General features: G+C 39.4%; 1 protein-coding gene across 1 annotated transcript in view; it reads left to right on the plus strand.

Annotated features, from left to right (window-relative positions):
* The window catches only part of tmx3b (thioredoxin related transmembrane protein 3b), a 36,008-nt gene that overhangs the window by 3,818 nt on the left and 16,284 nt on the right, over positions 1–15,906 (plus strand). The window contains exons 4-12 of the mRNA XM_085172880.1: positions 895–1,018; positions 1,539–1,584; positions 4,351–4,431; positions 4,888–4,987; positions 5,188–5,265; positions 5,555–5,621; positions 11,307–11,405; positions 15,157–15,214; positions 15,418–15,471. Of these exons, the coding sequence (XP_085029006.1) occupies positions 895–1,018; positions 1,539–1,584; positions 4,351–4,431; positions 4,888–4,987; positions 5,188–5,265; positions 5,555–5,621; positions 11,307–11,405; positions 15,157–15,214; positions 15,418–15,471 (707 nt within the window). The remainder of the gene's footprint in view (positions 1–894; positions 1,019–1,538; positions 1,585–4,350; positions 4,432–4,887; positions 4,988–5,187; positions 5,266–5,554; positions 5,622–11,306; positions 11,406–15,156; positions 15,215–15,417; positions 15,472–15,906) is intronic.

Here is a 15,906-nt window from a genome sequence, read left to right on the forward strand (position 1 = left end):
CGAAAACGGAAAATCTCCGTTTTCAAAAATACCCGTGTATGTGTGGACGTAGCCTGAGGGTGAACTTGCTGCGATGTCCACTTCTGGCAAGATTAACAATCGTCTTGAATTTTCCATGTTCTCACTGTAGAATGATGCACTTTTAATTATTTGGAAATGGTCATATAGCCTCTCCAACACAGATGGACAGCAGCTTTTGCTTCTCTAAGAACAGTTAGACACTGCATTGCAGATGTTGTTCCTTCCTGCCAAACAAGTGTCAGTGCTCCAGACAGGAAAAACGTCTGTTTCTATGGCAGTGCTCACATTTGCTAATGACCAGTGCATTTGATTAGTAAAAGCAGGGTGTGCCTTATTTTTACCACAACTCTGCCTTTGTTTTGCCGCGGTAGTAAAGACACTGCATCTGTACTGTTAATGTGACATCATGAAGTTCAGACTTCTGCAATGTATAAAATATGAAAATATACTAGCGTCCCAAACCCAGATAAATGGGAGGGATGGATAAGGAAGGACAGCTGACATAAATTCTGTGTCAAATCAAATATGCGGATCCATCCTCTGTGGTGAACCGTTGGGAAATAAAGGACCAGCTGAAAGCACCTTCTCTTTTCCCTGATCTTTGAAAATGGGATGACATGAGTACAGTTCTTGAACCACTATTACAAGCTTAGCTTAAAATGAAACAACTGCAATTTTTCTTCCTTTTTTATCTGCTGTTAATTACCAATAACGCTTTAACTCAGCTGTGTTTGTCCTTTCAACAATGGGGTGAATCTTGACAGCGCAATATTAAGGTCGCTATTAATATAGTTTATGATTATATGAAAGACTTCACAGTAGGTTGTACATGATCTAAAGAATGTTTTCTTTTATTCTTGTGGTCTCTTTCAGTTCTATGCGCCGTGGTGCGGCTATTGTAAAAAACTAGAGCCAATATGGCATGAGGTAGGAGCTGAGCTGAAGAGCTCAGGGTCGCCGGTTCGTGTGGGAAAGATGGATGCTACGGCTTACTCTGGTGAGTAAATCATGTGGCAGTTTAATGTCTTCCCCTGGAGCTTGCGTGCCCCCAGGTGATTACTTTATGTGCTAGAGACAACATTTCTCTGTAATGGACCATGTTGTTCAACATCATGATGCTTTCAATATAAACATTAGAGTATTAATGCCGGTTACTGTGACATTTGCGTGACGTGTAGCGATGTTGGTACAGCAATATTACAAGTGTGTTAGAGTAAAAATTATACTGCTACAAATGCAACAGTTCTGTGTCTTATTAAGCAGCTGCTAACTGCAAGATTAATCTATGGACACGTATTCTCCAGCCACAGCCAAGCGTCTTTCTTTTTGAATCTGTAATGCTTCAGAGAGATATACTTAATTTTTGCAGTGAGATTAAATTAGGAGAGCATTTGAATCCTTTAAGAAGATTACAATAGGGTATTAAAATCTTTCAAAGACAGAGACGTCTTTCAAGATGTGGAGATTAAGCCTTTCAAAAAAAGCAAGCATGATTTGCATTGTTTTCTGTGTTGCAGGAATGGCATCAGAGTTTGGTGTTCGCGGTTACCCCACAATAAAACTGTAAGTACCACTCTTTAGTTTGGTATAGATGCAAGATGAAGTTAAATGATTTGAATATATCCCACACTCATTAAAGACTTTATGGGAAGTAATACCAAGCAGTTTTTTTAAAAACAAGTTATTATACTTGAGCACTTAGAAAAAGTCATATGCTATTAAAAGGTTAATTAAATTTGAACACAATATTTAATTATTCCATTAAAGTTGTTTTGCAGGTAACACTGTCTTTGTGACGCTTCAGTAATTTTCCTTTCACTATTTGATCAGAGGAGCGTTTTTTTCACCAACATGTAGTAATTTTGGACTGTAATTTGTTATGTGGCTGTTGCATTATTTATATTTTATACTCTAGCTATTGCTTTAGCCACCCCACCCCCACTGTAACCTCCTGTATCTAAGTGTACCTGTGTGTATTTTGTGTCATTATCAAGATGCTTTTTCCCTTGTTGCCTTGCCTTTGGAGATACCCTTAGATAAATTATTCAAGAGGGAATAAGGTGTTGTTGCTTTCTCCTTAAGGCATAATCAAGTAACAAAGTCAGTTCACACATTTTGAAAAAAAATTATATTAGTTTGGCACTTCAGAGTGCTGTTAATTACACATTTCTTGCGGGATGATTGTGCAAAACTCCCTTTAGTCATTAGAATTAGCAATAGCTTCTTGATTTCACTCGTATGCTTTTCTTACAGTATATCTGAGTGTACCTGTGCAACTACAAATGCAGTTGTCCAAATGTTTTAACGCATACTTTCCATTTAATTTATTTCAAATCATTTCTTAAAATTCAAGTGACATTTTTTTTTTATTATAAAATGAATGAATTTAGGTAGACACCAGCTGCTTAACGGCAGGGCTCATGTTGACACGAGATAAATGATCTTGCAACTTAGCAGAGTTCCCTCCATTTATATGAAGCTGAATCATTTATCAGCACGCTAACATAATGGGCTCCCCATTTAGTTTCATCAAGCTCATTTGGGAAAGTGCCACAAGATCACTGCAGGGTTCATAACATTAAACCAAGCAAGTGATGAAACATCCATCGAAGAACACGAGATACCTCCCTTGGTGACAGAAGGAGACTTGATTTAGAGTTCTGTTTCCCCCTGAGTTCATTAAGCGCCGTGGGCTGATGCAACCTTAGCAATCCTTAATGCATTTTGCTTGTTGTAAGAGCTCAACTCAAGCAGTTTTCTCAGCTGGAACTCAATTAGGTAAAGTCATTTGTCTTTTTTCCCCTATTGGAGGTGTAATGATTTAGATTAAGTTGACCTTTGCGGTGAACAGGGTTTTCCTGGTAGGTGCTGTTTTGCCAGAACATGCTGTTTGTATGACAGGTTGTTGTTTTTAAGTTCAGATGTTGGTCACAGACTTTTAAGTGAGATAATTTGCTTTTTATTGTTAAAGACATTCATTTCATATGTAAAGGTATGATGTTAATATAAAACATGGGCAGAGTTTCAAAACTATGACGTAAACGTCTGTAAAGGCTTAATATGGCATTAAATTCTAGGTTTTGAATTTGTTTTCTTTTCACCACATATACACATATCTTATATTCAACGTATAACATATGTGACACCTATAACATGAAAGGGAACAGGTGGATTTATAAAACTGCTTATTGCGATGGTTTCTCAAAAATTGCTAACTCCTGGGAACTTACAACAGCTGTCTCCATAGTTTACAAAAGTAGATATAAAAAACAACATCCAGTGATGGGCTGTTCTCGTCAATGACAGAGGTCCGAGGAGAACTGGTAGATTGGTTGAAACTATATTGAGCATGATTGCTTTGCAGATCAGTATCTCAGTATGCGTAACACGCTGAAACTTGATTGGCCAGACCGAACCAGGCTTCACTCCATGTGACTCACCAAAACTGAAGTGTGGAAAAACATGTCTTGGTACGATGACTTTAGATTTCTGCTGATTCCATTCTGCAAATGGTAGGGTCACGATTTGGCATCCAGCTGCCTTGTGTCAACGCTTCAGGCTGGGTCAGTGGTAAAATTGCGTGGGGAATGCTTTTCCCTGGCGCATATTAAGGCCCTTAATACCAACTGAACATCATTCGAATGCCACTGCCGAGCCGAGTATTGTTGCTGACCGTGTGCATCTCTTGATAGCCACTGCCAGCAGGGTAAGGCGCCATTTCACAAAGCACACATGATCTGAAGCCGGTTCCATCGACATGCCAGCGGGTTTTGTATGTTCCATTCGCCTTGGCTCTCGACCAAAACCCCCTTTGGGATGAGGTTGAAAGGGAGAGCCGTACAGCCAGCAATTCTGTAGCATCGTGTACTGGTTTTATATGAACATGGTAAACGATCTGTAAGGAATGTTTCCAATATTATACTGAATCTATGCCACCATTTAATTTAGGATTTTTTAAGTGGGCAAAGGTGGGTCCAACACTACACTAGAAAAGTATACAAAAAAATTGGCACCTGCTATATAAAACGAGGAAGAACCAGTAGAAGAAAAAAAATATTTGTGTTGCTTAAACAGCAAAAAGAATCTACCCTAAAATGTCAAAAGAGCGGTCCAATCAGAAAATTTAGTTCGACGTACACCTCTTGCATAATATTCTTTTTTTCACACAAATCCTGAATGCATGACTGCCAAGCAGTTAATTCCCGTTTTATTCAGTTTCATATAAATATGCAAGTGGTGTCATTCTGTTGGAACAAAACAGTGAAAGGTGTTGAATGGGTTTTTTAATGAAATATTCAGTCTTTCACTATTTTTTCTTATTATTTTCAGGTTAAAGGGTGATCTTGCCTACAATTACAAGGGACCAAGGACAAAAGATGATATTGTAGAGTTTGCCAACAGGGTGGCAGGGTAAGTTACAGGCTTCAAACAACACTTGGAAATCAACATGAGGAGAAACTGAGAGCCGAGTAGAACTTCCCTTATTTGACAGGAAGACATGCCAAGCTAAATGAAAAGCATGTAAGGCAGCTTATCAACCCAGGCCATATTTGTTTCATAGCTCAATGGATTTCTGCCTCTGATGCTCCACTTTAAACCACTGTATCAAGTGAGCCTGACAGATTTCGTCCCTCCTTGAGGGAAATCAAACTAGATCCGTGACAGAGGGGCTGATCAAAAGCTTGGCTCGGAGACGGGTTGAGGACTGCAGTGGTTTTTTGAACTGCCACTGGGTGGTGCTAGCAGCACAGAAACCAAGATTAGGACATTACACATCACTGTTGTACTCTGTGGGGTTTAAATACTTATCAAAATGAACTCCTGTCTATGTTTTTTTGTTTGTTTGTTTGTTCTTTATTCCATCAGACCAGCCGTCCGAGCCCTTCCCAGCAAGCAGATGTTTGAGCACATGATGAAACGGCACGATGTGCTTTTTGTGTATGTTGGTGGGGATTCTCCTCTCAAAGTAAGCAACATACATCAATACACTTTCATTATTTTATTCTTTAGCAACCACACAAAAGTCTGTATCATAGGGGCAATGCTATGCTGCAGCATTGACATAATATAAGAAAGAATTCAATTCTATGCAATACCTTCAAGTGATAATTTACAATCTTTGAATACCGAAAGCCTTTTTTTTCCCTTCTTTTTTTGCTATTGCAGGAGAAGTACAACGACGCTGCCTCTGAGCTCATCGTCTATACTTACTTCTTCTCTGCTTCAGAGGAAGCCTTGCCAGAGGTAATGCTTTGAATAGGCGATCATCTTTTGTCTTTAGAAAGTATGAAATTAATTTCACAAAGATACACTCACAAACATGTCATTATTGCACTTGGGAATGACACATGCAGTTATATTTTCCTAGTTTGAAATAATGTATTTAGGTTCTTTGAGCATGTCTCTTGCCCTGGGATTGCACACGTTACAAGCGCTGATGTTTGTTTTTTTTTCCCCTGTACAAAGAATTTTTCACATATTTTATATGATTTATGGATCTTTGTCTAAAGTGGTGTTTTTGTGTTTTCAACAGTCAGTATCTTTGCCAGAGCTTCCTGCTGTCGTAGTCTTTAAAGATGGAGGCTACTTTACCTATGATGGTAAGTATTTTATTTGTTTTAGGCTTTGTCCACTACTGTTGTCTTGTTTTTTTTTTTTCAATTGGTTTAGTTTAATAGCTTAACTAGAGGGCAGTAGGGTGCCATGCTGTCTCCTGCTCCTGCCTGCTATTCCCTCCTCCTCGCCTCTCACATAAACTTTGTAACCAGAGCTGTCTTCATGTAGTTTTCCCGTTCCTGCCGCTGCTCTTTCATCCTCACCACACTGAGTTATGGTGTGCCTGGCCCATCATAAAGCACCCCAGGCTCTGCCCACTATTGTGTGTGGTTAGGCCAGTGATGTTGTGGCGGTTTGTCTCTGGGCGGACATACATAGCAGGCCAGGGTGGATGAACTGGCTTGAGTGGGCGTGCGAGACCGCAGATTCGACCAAAGAAGAGCGCAGAGCTGGTAGTGTGTATACAGTCAAAGCCAAGAGTTGAATCACTGCATCAGCCATCGAGTCAAAGCAGACAAAAAAAAATCACATTTGCGATGCGTAAAAGGTTTAGAGGATCTGCTTTTTCGGGTCAGAATTGAAAGCTTTCAGCGCAGTAACATGAGTTCACCGCATTCCTCCATGATCTTTTGTATTTCTCTGCCGCTTTGGGCCCGAGTTGGCAGGCGGAACCGGAAGCGAAGAGCGTCGAGGCACAGCGACAACACAAACGGACCCCAGTAGTGGCTGTTAGGGAGGTCAGGCGCACGGTGTGTGACCCGGAGAACAAAATCCATCTGCGTTGCGGTCTGCGCGTTTGCATCCATCTGCTCCACCTGACCATTTCGGAAGGCGGGCTTCACGCACCAGAATCTCAGCAGAAGAGGCTCTCCACAGTAGATGTTAACAACAAAAACTCCACACTCTGCAGAGTCCTCTAGGACCCTGATACGGAGGATGTGATGAATCTGTAGCATTGCCATGGTGACGGTGTGTTAAACTTGTCAAGGACTAAGGAGAGGAGCAGCATGGCAAAATGACATGGTTGTGTCCTTCCTTTCTTTGTCCCTTTCAGTCGTTCGGAAACTGCAGAAGAAATTTTTTTTTATTATTTAGTATATTAGCACAGAAACTGAGTTATTAAGCATTAGACACTTACCTCAAGTGATAGCAAAAGAGAAATTTAAGAAAGTGGTTTGCTCGCTTTTTTAAAGACTTTTAGCCTTCAGCCTTGGCTTTCTGACCATCTGCTGTAGTATGTTTCTAGTCTCCCTGAAGATCTGCTGGCTAAATGTTGGAAGGAAGGAATAAATGAGTCAACCACACCTCATATGGTTTGCTGTTGCCCTCACTTTGCATGGTGTTCACTCAGAAAATTTTATATGGCTAAACTTATGAGCCCATTTGCATAGGCACCTAGTGACACTGTTTTATGGCAGGCTGTGACGTTTAGTCAAGCGTGCGAGTATTATACTGTGAAACTGACACGTTCTTTTTTTTCTGCATTGTTATTTATCTTCTAGCTTTAGAGGCCGACAACTGCCAAGATATTCTAACGACTTTGATCATGCCCCCCCCGCCAACTATTTGCTTTCATATGTATTTTCCGAATACGCAGATTCAAAGTACTCATTAAATTCACTGCACACTTGCTGTTCTTGCTGTGCACTCTTGTTTTTAAAGAACGGGTCCCACTCAGCACAACCACCACACTGTCCAAACACAAGCTCTCGCTTTGTGTAAAATGATATTTGACATGTTATTGTTTAGCTTTGATTGCTTTAGTGCGCATCACAAATAGCGGCATCCCTTTTGAAGAGCACTGTTAAGATATAGTAGAACACAGAAGCTCATACATATTTAATTACCCAAATCCTCTGTTTCATACAGTTATACAGGTCTGCTCTACTGTTGTGCTTCAAAGGCCAAGTGGTTTTGATCATTGTGTAGCTGCATTGAAAGCTACTGGGCAACATGTAAGAAAGCAGAAAAATATAATTAGCATATATGTCAGCATGCACAGTACAGCATTTGTAACTGTTTCACTTGCCAACAGTCTTCAGACACGTTTTTGGTTCTTTGAGTCCTCCTAATGCTCAGAGCTCCACATAAGGCTTCCTGTTAATCTGACTCAGTGGTTAATGGTTTGGCCTTTCCACTCCTTGTATGGAAACATTCATAATGCTGCCAGCTGTGAGGCCGAATGTGTTTGCATATGTTTATTGGAATCATGTAAATGACAGGATGATTAACAGTTTGTGAATGTGATGACGGAAAAGATCACACTTAAACAGGTGATAACGCAATGATGACATTTTGGTACAGCGCACACGGTCAGCCTTCATTTCACTGGTTATTGCAATCTGCAGTGTTGGCAAGGTCAGCGTGAATGGCATTGATGGAAAGCCTAATAACTGGTTGTTGTTTTTACTTTGTTTGCACAGAGGAGTGGTGGTGGGAGATGGGGTATGAAGTGCAAAAAAGGCAGAGATGCTGCATATAAACTGTGACCGTGGATTTTACGATCTTATTTTGGATAATTGTTTTGGAAAGTGGACAAAAGTATTTAGACATGATTAACATAAGTCAAATGTTTAGGGGTTAAATTATTAGGTCAAAATGATCAAATTATTGTTCCAGCTGCTGGTGTGATGTTTAATTACTAATTTATTGCTGAGCTATAAGTATATAATGTAGAGTGGAACCGACTTACGAAATTAATTCGTTCCCGAGGGTCTTTCGTAAGTCAAAAAATTTCGTAAGTCGAAGCACCCATCCTTTTCAGTGAACGATAGGCTATAGGCTAATTGCTAACTGCAACAACGCGTTTAAGTGGAACAGCGAAGCGCTGGTACGAAAGCCAGGGGGGTTGTCACATGATTCGGAAGGCATTGTGGGCATTGTAGGCATTCTGGGCTCAGCCAATCAGAGCCAGCGGATTTCGTTACGCGGGCATTTTGCCGTAACACGGGCTGAAATATTGCCGTTGTTGTGCCAAAAAGTGATTGTCTGCCAAAAACGGATTTCCGGTATTTGCCAAAAAGCGATTGCTCATATTTAAAGTGCTATAAGTAACTTGTTGGGCTATAATATGTTAAACATGTGTCAAATGCATCCCTTATGGATGACATAAAGTCATCTTGAGCCACAAACAACATTCGTGTAACAAGATAGAAGCCGCAATCAGTTTTGGGCAGTGACTTTTATATAACCTTTATTTATGCAGTAAAAAAAATCTCATTAACATTAAAAATGTATTTTGTAAGAGTAAGTTGCCCAACAGGACAGCAGAAATGGCAGCAAATATTACAATAGTTCTGTAAAAATATTTTAAGTGGGGATAAAGGACCGGATTGGTTATAATGTAAGTAGGCTACAAGTTGTAAAGATACTTAAAAAACAGATAATTTTTTAATTCTTTATGTAACCCCTTTGTATCCCCTGTTCACCGAAGTGTATTTACGAACATACGTAAAGATATTACACATAAAAAATACACAGAAACACTGGAAATCAGTTTTTGGCAGACAATCACATTTTGGCACAACACCGTTAAGTGCCTTTATAACTTGAATTTTTCGTTAATCGGGGTATTCGTAAGTCGGGGTTCCACATTCTGCAGTTGCATGCAAATTACAGTGGGAATACAGTGAATTACTTCAGTGAATTTACTTTAGTAGTAAGTCTACTTACTACATGGCTCTTGTCCACTTTTCTATATTTTTGTATTTATGTGGCATTTGTCACCAACAGTGGCTTCTTCTTCTCTATAAATAATATAACTAACTATAACCGATATAGCTTTGTTTGATTTGTTTGCTCAAGCATTGACTTACATGAATATGAGCTGCTAGCTACTGACAGCATCATTTTTTCTTTATCTTTACCCGATCCTATAACTGAGCAATACATAAAATATTTTTATATCACACTCTTTTTTTATTTGTTGTTGTATTCCTATTTCCTTTTAGCAGTAGAGCCAAAGCATCTTCTTTGTTAAACCTTATGTATTCTTTTTTTATAATAGCAAATTACCCTTGCTTTCTCATCATTACACCGAGCTTTGTGTCACATTTCAACACGTCAGTCTCCTGGATCGTACGCTGTCTGAGTTATCTTTGATGAAGCAGCTTCCTCCCCTCTCTATGCGTTTCCCCCTGTGGTTCTGTTTCTACACCTTTTGCATTGTCTTGGAGGTCTTCTGTGCCATTAACCTTCATCCTTGAAATGTGTCAGAGCTGCCTCCTCCCTCTGCTCCAAACTCTGACACTGGATCATCCTCACTCCACCCACTGTCTGTTTATATTCCCCCTCATCTTTGTCTCTCGCCTCCCACTGTGTGAACTCTGGGCTGAAGGGCTCCTGTAGGGCAGTATGGAGATTGTGAGGGTGGCGCCCGGGAAGAAAGCAGCTCTAATTTGTTTCAAGGTGAAGCAGGTTCAGCCGGTGTAGAGGTGGATCAGGCTGTACAACCCCAGTATGGGGCCTCCGAGCGTTCTTTCGCTTCTGGGGAAAAGTTGGGAAGCTGCATGCTGTCTGTAAAGCCAGAACATCTGTGGAAAGAACTCTCTGGAATGTCTGCCCTATCCACTGACTCAGCAGTCTTAACAGCGAGGCTCCGCTCACTTTGCACAGTATAATCACTGAGGAATAGTTTCTAATACTACTGTAAGCTACGACCTTGGGGGGGTTTAAAAGTGTGTTCCAGGTTTTAGCTTGTCATGTTTAGTATTATGCTTCCAGCTTACTTGGAGCCCTGCAGGATGAGAATCATGTTAAAAGTCATCAGTGTTCTTGTAATTACTATGATGGTAGCGAAAGGTCACAGTAACTTATTAACGTGTCATAATAAGGTCCCGGCTACATTTGACATCAATTATGAGCGTCCTGTAGCCTCTCAGCTGGAGAAAACGGTGTTGTTTAAGCAGCTTCGTTACACCCTATTTATACCCTCCAGGGACAGTCTCTGCTTCCTGTTTGCGTGTTGCCTCCAGATGTTAGAGGAGCAACAACATGTGGCTCGCATTCAGGAAGTAATTTTTTATTTTTCTGTCTTTGTTTATTTTTTTTATTTATATGGTGCACTTGATAGGATTTTTTTGTCTTCTCTTGTTGCATCTGTTGAATTATACATTTGCTCCAGATGTGTTAAAAATAAATGTATGATTGCAGAATCATTTACAAACCAAATGTGATGTTTTTCTTTCCTTAGCTGTTAAAATTAGGTCAGGTTAGCCAGCATTTTGGGGGGAAAAGGCATCAATTGTGAATGAAAATTACAGTATTTTTCTCTTAATGTTCTTGACAGCCATATTTGATAAATAGTAATTAATCTGGAAATGTGACTGTGAACAGTCAAGGCTAAACAAACTGTCATTTGATTTATGACTTAGCCATCTGTTGCGTTTGATTGTTTACATCTCCATCGATTGCCAATCTGTTCGCTCTGAGTCATAGATCATTGTGCTGCTTCAGATCTTGAATACCCTGCCTGACTGTTAAGCCAGAGGCAGCTGGCTGTCAAAACAGTTTCTGGTCATTGTTTATCTGACCTATGTCTATGACTGCTCAGCTTCTGTCTTGCTCTTTGTTCCCCAAGAATGCATACAGGTGGCAAACGCTGATCTTCTTACATTCCAGCCATCAATATACTCTTCTGCTTTCCCTTTTTATTATAGGCAGTCTGTGGGCTGAATGTTGATGAGCTTTGTGCTTCTGTTTCTGAAAGATTTTACCTGTCTGTGTTGCAGAGTACGAGGACAGTAGCTTATCATTGTGGGTGAACAAGGAGCGCTTCCAAGGATACCTTCAGATTGATGGCTTTACGTTGTATGAGCTGGGGGAAACAGGTGGCGTATGCTCTTTTTCAATATATAACGTATTTATTCCCGAATTTCATTTTCCTTTGCACATTGTTTTTACTTTCCTAGTTGGGGTTTATAATAGAATACTGTCCAAAAGGCTTGAGCCACCCCTAATTTCTTTAGATTTTGCTAAGAAAATGAGAAATAGATGCAGTGATCTATTGAAACCTGTGACGATAATGAAAATACAGTTAAAATTCCCTGCCAAGTTAACTGTCATATGTAGACCCTTGAGTTAGGTGCCCTTTTTATGCCTAAATTATTTATATGTTAGGGCTTTGAGCTTAACAAACAAAATCATTCCTCTGAATAATGGTCAGGTACAAGAACTGGACTGTACATGAGAAAAAAACCAAGTGTCAAAAAAAGAAACTGAAAGAGTTTCAGAAAAACTGAAGAACTATTGCTTGAGAGGACTTTAAAACTGATTTGGAGAAAGTCTGGCTCCTTAGAAGCAAAGTTTACAAAAATGATAGGTGGCTCAAGACTTTTGCACAGTACTGTAATATCCTGCTTCAAAATGTATGGAATCGTGAGTTTCTGGGTCTAGTTTCATTTGTTTTTTTTGGTTAGTAGATTAATTGCTGTGTGAAATTTCACTGAGAAATAGAAGAATGAACAGAAAACCTCAAAACATTCAGTTTCCTTTCATGGAAAACAAGACATGCAGCCAATGATCGCTTTTAAAAACCCAGCACTGGGACATTTTACGTCTTTGCTTTATTATCAGAATAGATACAGATCAATTTTCTGCAGAATGGCTGTTTTTTAAGGGGCTCTATTTTGTTAATTGTGAGCCTAAGATGTGGGACTTTTAATGTGTTTTTTTATGTGTGTGTCCTTTTTAATCTTTATGACTGTGGAACCAAAGTGATTACAGATTGAATACCAGCTTATATCATTTGAACTGCATCAGCACTTTATACATGGCTTTGCTCAGACTGCCTGCCTCGTTTTATTACATTGTAAAAGCCCTTAATATTTTAGCGTCTCTAAACATGTCTTCCACTTAACAACTTTATATTTAAGAATCAAACAACATACAGCTGCTGCTTTTAAAAAAATCCAGTAAAAATATTCACGGCTAAGGTAGCAAAGAGTATCCCTTCCCTCCAGATATAGCCTATGTTCTGCTTGTTTAAATGTACATACACTTCTCCTCTAAAAGGAAATTTAAGCTCAAGAGTGAAATACAAACTGCCTCTTAAACGGCAGTAAATTGATGGTCTGTGCAGAGAAAGCTGTGCTTTCTAATATTAGATACAGTGTTTTCCTCCTTTATGCTGATGTTGCTGAGATCAGTGATGCTCAACAGTTGAATGTTGCTTAAATGTGTTACTGTGTGCAGTTTTAGTTTCTGGCCCATCCATATAGCAGACTTTCCAGTTAGTTTTAATAGTTCTGCATATAACACGGTCTCCATAGCATCTTAATTGGATAAACACTGTGACTGATTAAAGGCTACATTGTTAAGTTTGATGTGTATCTGTGAATTTGCCAGCCTTGTCTTTGAAGCCTTTTCAACAAAGCATCAGATTTCACGCTCTTGGGCTCAGCGTAGTTGTAGGAGTGACATTTCATGCTGTAAAATCCCTGCTCCAACACATCGTAAGTCACACTGACACAGAACTTGGTACCCGCGACAGTCCCAGTGTGACCAAACCATTGAAAAGTTTGAAACTATAATTTATGGGCTAAGATTTAGAGCACATGAGACCTATACTGGTAGCATACTGAAAGCAAAAAGACATGCAAAAAATGGATTTTGAAATTAAAAGGCAGCAGTTTGGCTTTCTTTGCGGTGTAAAGAAACATTGAAGGTTTTTCTTTGGGGATAGAATATAAATAGTAAGCAAGCGCTTTCATAGTGCAGTTAATTTGCAAATTTTCTAATTTAACCCATTAGAATCCAACTTGCTTCACACGTTATTGGATTGAAGCAGTGAACCAGTGAATAAACAACTTCTGCAGGTCAAACATGAATAGAAACCTGATAGAAATGTAATAGGACATTTTAGAACATGTGAATTCTGGAATTTAATTAAAATCTTGGAATTTAAAGGACTTGAGCCTTACATGAGGTGTATGAGCAGTAAGGGATTCAGAAATGCTGTCTACTTGTAAGCCATGAAAATATATTTTCTATGCTTTGATCTTTTTGCTTGGAGATTGTTTAAAAGATATAATAACAACCCTATGATCACAGAGCTTGGGGGTATTGGATGTCGAAGCTGTAGAAAATAACACCAGTGGTTCTTCATTTCATCTGTGGGTCAAAAATTACAACTAAATTCACAGAACGAGGGGCTTTGATGCCAGAGGGTAGCAGGCTGAGAAACATCAGTGGTTTCAAAAAGCGGTTGAATAAATAACGACACAGTGCAAACACGGTAAATATGATGTTTGATGGGTGTGCCGGTTGTAAGTTTTCACTAATAAGTTTATTAATATTAGATCTGTTTAATGCATTCTGGATCAATTATGAGTAGGTCACAAGCTCAGCTTTTTTAAGTTGCCAGGTTGTGAAAAACCCACCTTTCACATAGAATTAGTCTTTTTAGCTCTTTAATTAACCCCACAGACCCTTTTGGATAATCTGGTGTTTGACATCCGATCCTCTGGAAAGAGCCGCAAGGCTTCTGAACAAAAAGTCAATTTATTAACTGTTTTCCTTTAAATCTGCAGACTTAATATATATGTGAAGAAATCCCTCATTAATCACTTGAATGCACTCACTTTTATAATTGCACTTACTACACCTTGTTGTCACCTTCATAGAAAATAAGAAGCCTATGATGCTTATCAGCATATGTAACTAGTGAAATTGCCACATGTAGAGGATTGAAAAACAAAGAGGTTTGAACACTGTTGCACTTGAGTGGCTTTATTTGCCATAGTAAATTATTATTAAATTGGCTACATTGTTAAAAATACTCTATAAATGTCTAAATAATACTCGCATGGTAGTGCAATTTTATTGTAAAACTTGATTTGTCCTTTTCCAACTTGAGTTGTGCAGAATCCATCTAATCTTCCTGGAAATACACAGATGAATGATGCTGCTGTGCTCATGCTCAAACACAGCACAGAGTTAATTATACACATTTCCACAGGTTGTATTCCCATGAAGATTAAAAACACCAACTGAACCATTAATTAACATTTTTTCCCCTCTGATTTTCTGTTTTCACCAGCAGTTACAGAAAATCCGCAATCAAAGTTATTTATACAGTATAATTTCACTGAATATACATGTTAAATATTATTCCTTCTCCTGATGCAAAGCTGGCCACTTTCTTTATATAACCTCATTCTTGGCATCTAATCAACATGAGCGACCACCAGGGGGCAGGCTGGCACTCTCACCCAAGCAGCAAGGGATGTGTAGTATCAAAGCATATCAGGCCGAGTAACAAACCTTTAAAGTTGTGTAACAGTTTTTTGTTGTGCTTTTTAAGCAGATCTATTTGTTGTGGGTTTGGGTTTTGAATGGCACTGAAATAGCTCTCCCACCACAAAGTGACCACTTGTTTCCTATTCAGCCGAGCAGAAAGCCTAAGCTAGCTTAATGTTTGAGTGATGAATGAGCAAAGTGCTCGCCGTGTCCCTTCCTTTCTTCTTCCCCTATTGAGAGGTGATAGATCTCCTCCAGAACCTCTTACCCTCCCACCATTGTCTTTTCACCGTCCTTTTTGTGTGTCTGACTGTGATTTGTAATCCTTGTCTGCCACCTCAGGCAAACTGGTGGCAATTGCAATCATCGATGAGAAGGACCCCACAGAGGAGAGTGGCAGGTACAAAAGAACACTGAAATTAAAAAGCATGACTCTTATAAATTACTCCCACTCTCACCACAATAATTGAGCTTAAGTGCATGGCTTTCAAATACAGATAAGACCATTATTGTTTGCATCTGCCCACAAATTGCAGCCAACAACTAAAAAAAGGTTAGACTCCAACTCGTGTGGTATTTCTCTGTCTTCTAATTTGCTTTTAGATTAAAGACCTTGATGCAGAGGGTGGCAAAGGAATACCGGGAACACTTTAACAGGTAAGGCACGGGTAAATGATGAGGTCAAAGACGGAGATCCAATTTATACATTTATTCTAGGATGGTGCGCTCGCTGGGGAACGCTGCCTGTCTACTCACAAGCAAGTTATATCTTTGTCAGGGCACGTCTGTTTTTGTTGAGGTTCAGTAAGAACGTAATTATGCAAAATGTCAGATTCCAAATATAGGTGTTCTTTTCAGCTGTCACTCAGAAACACAACTCGGCTTGTATTAATGCATAATTTTCTGTTTTCTCTGGCTCCAATTGTGCGATAACAACTGGAGATGGGGTATTTATGTTACGCGCTGCGCCGCTCGACCTGTTCTTTTACAGGAGAGGAGCCAGTGTAACAAGGCAAATGAAAGGATAAAAAAACACTTGAATGCATAATTTCACACTGCCACTATTGTTACTTTTGCTCAAGTGCGCTATAG

This window comes from Neolamprologus multifasciatus, chromosome 9, assembly GCF_963576455.1.
Source record: "Neolamprologus multifasciatus chromosome 9, fNeoMul1.2, whole genome shotgun sequence".
Lineage (NCBI taxonomy): Eukaryota > Metazoa > Chordata > Actinopteri > Cichliformes > Cichlidae > Neolamprologus > Neolamprologus multifasciatus.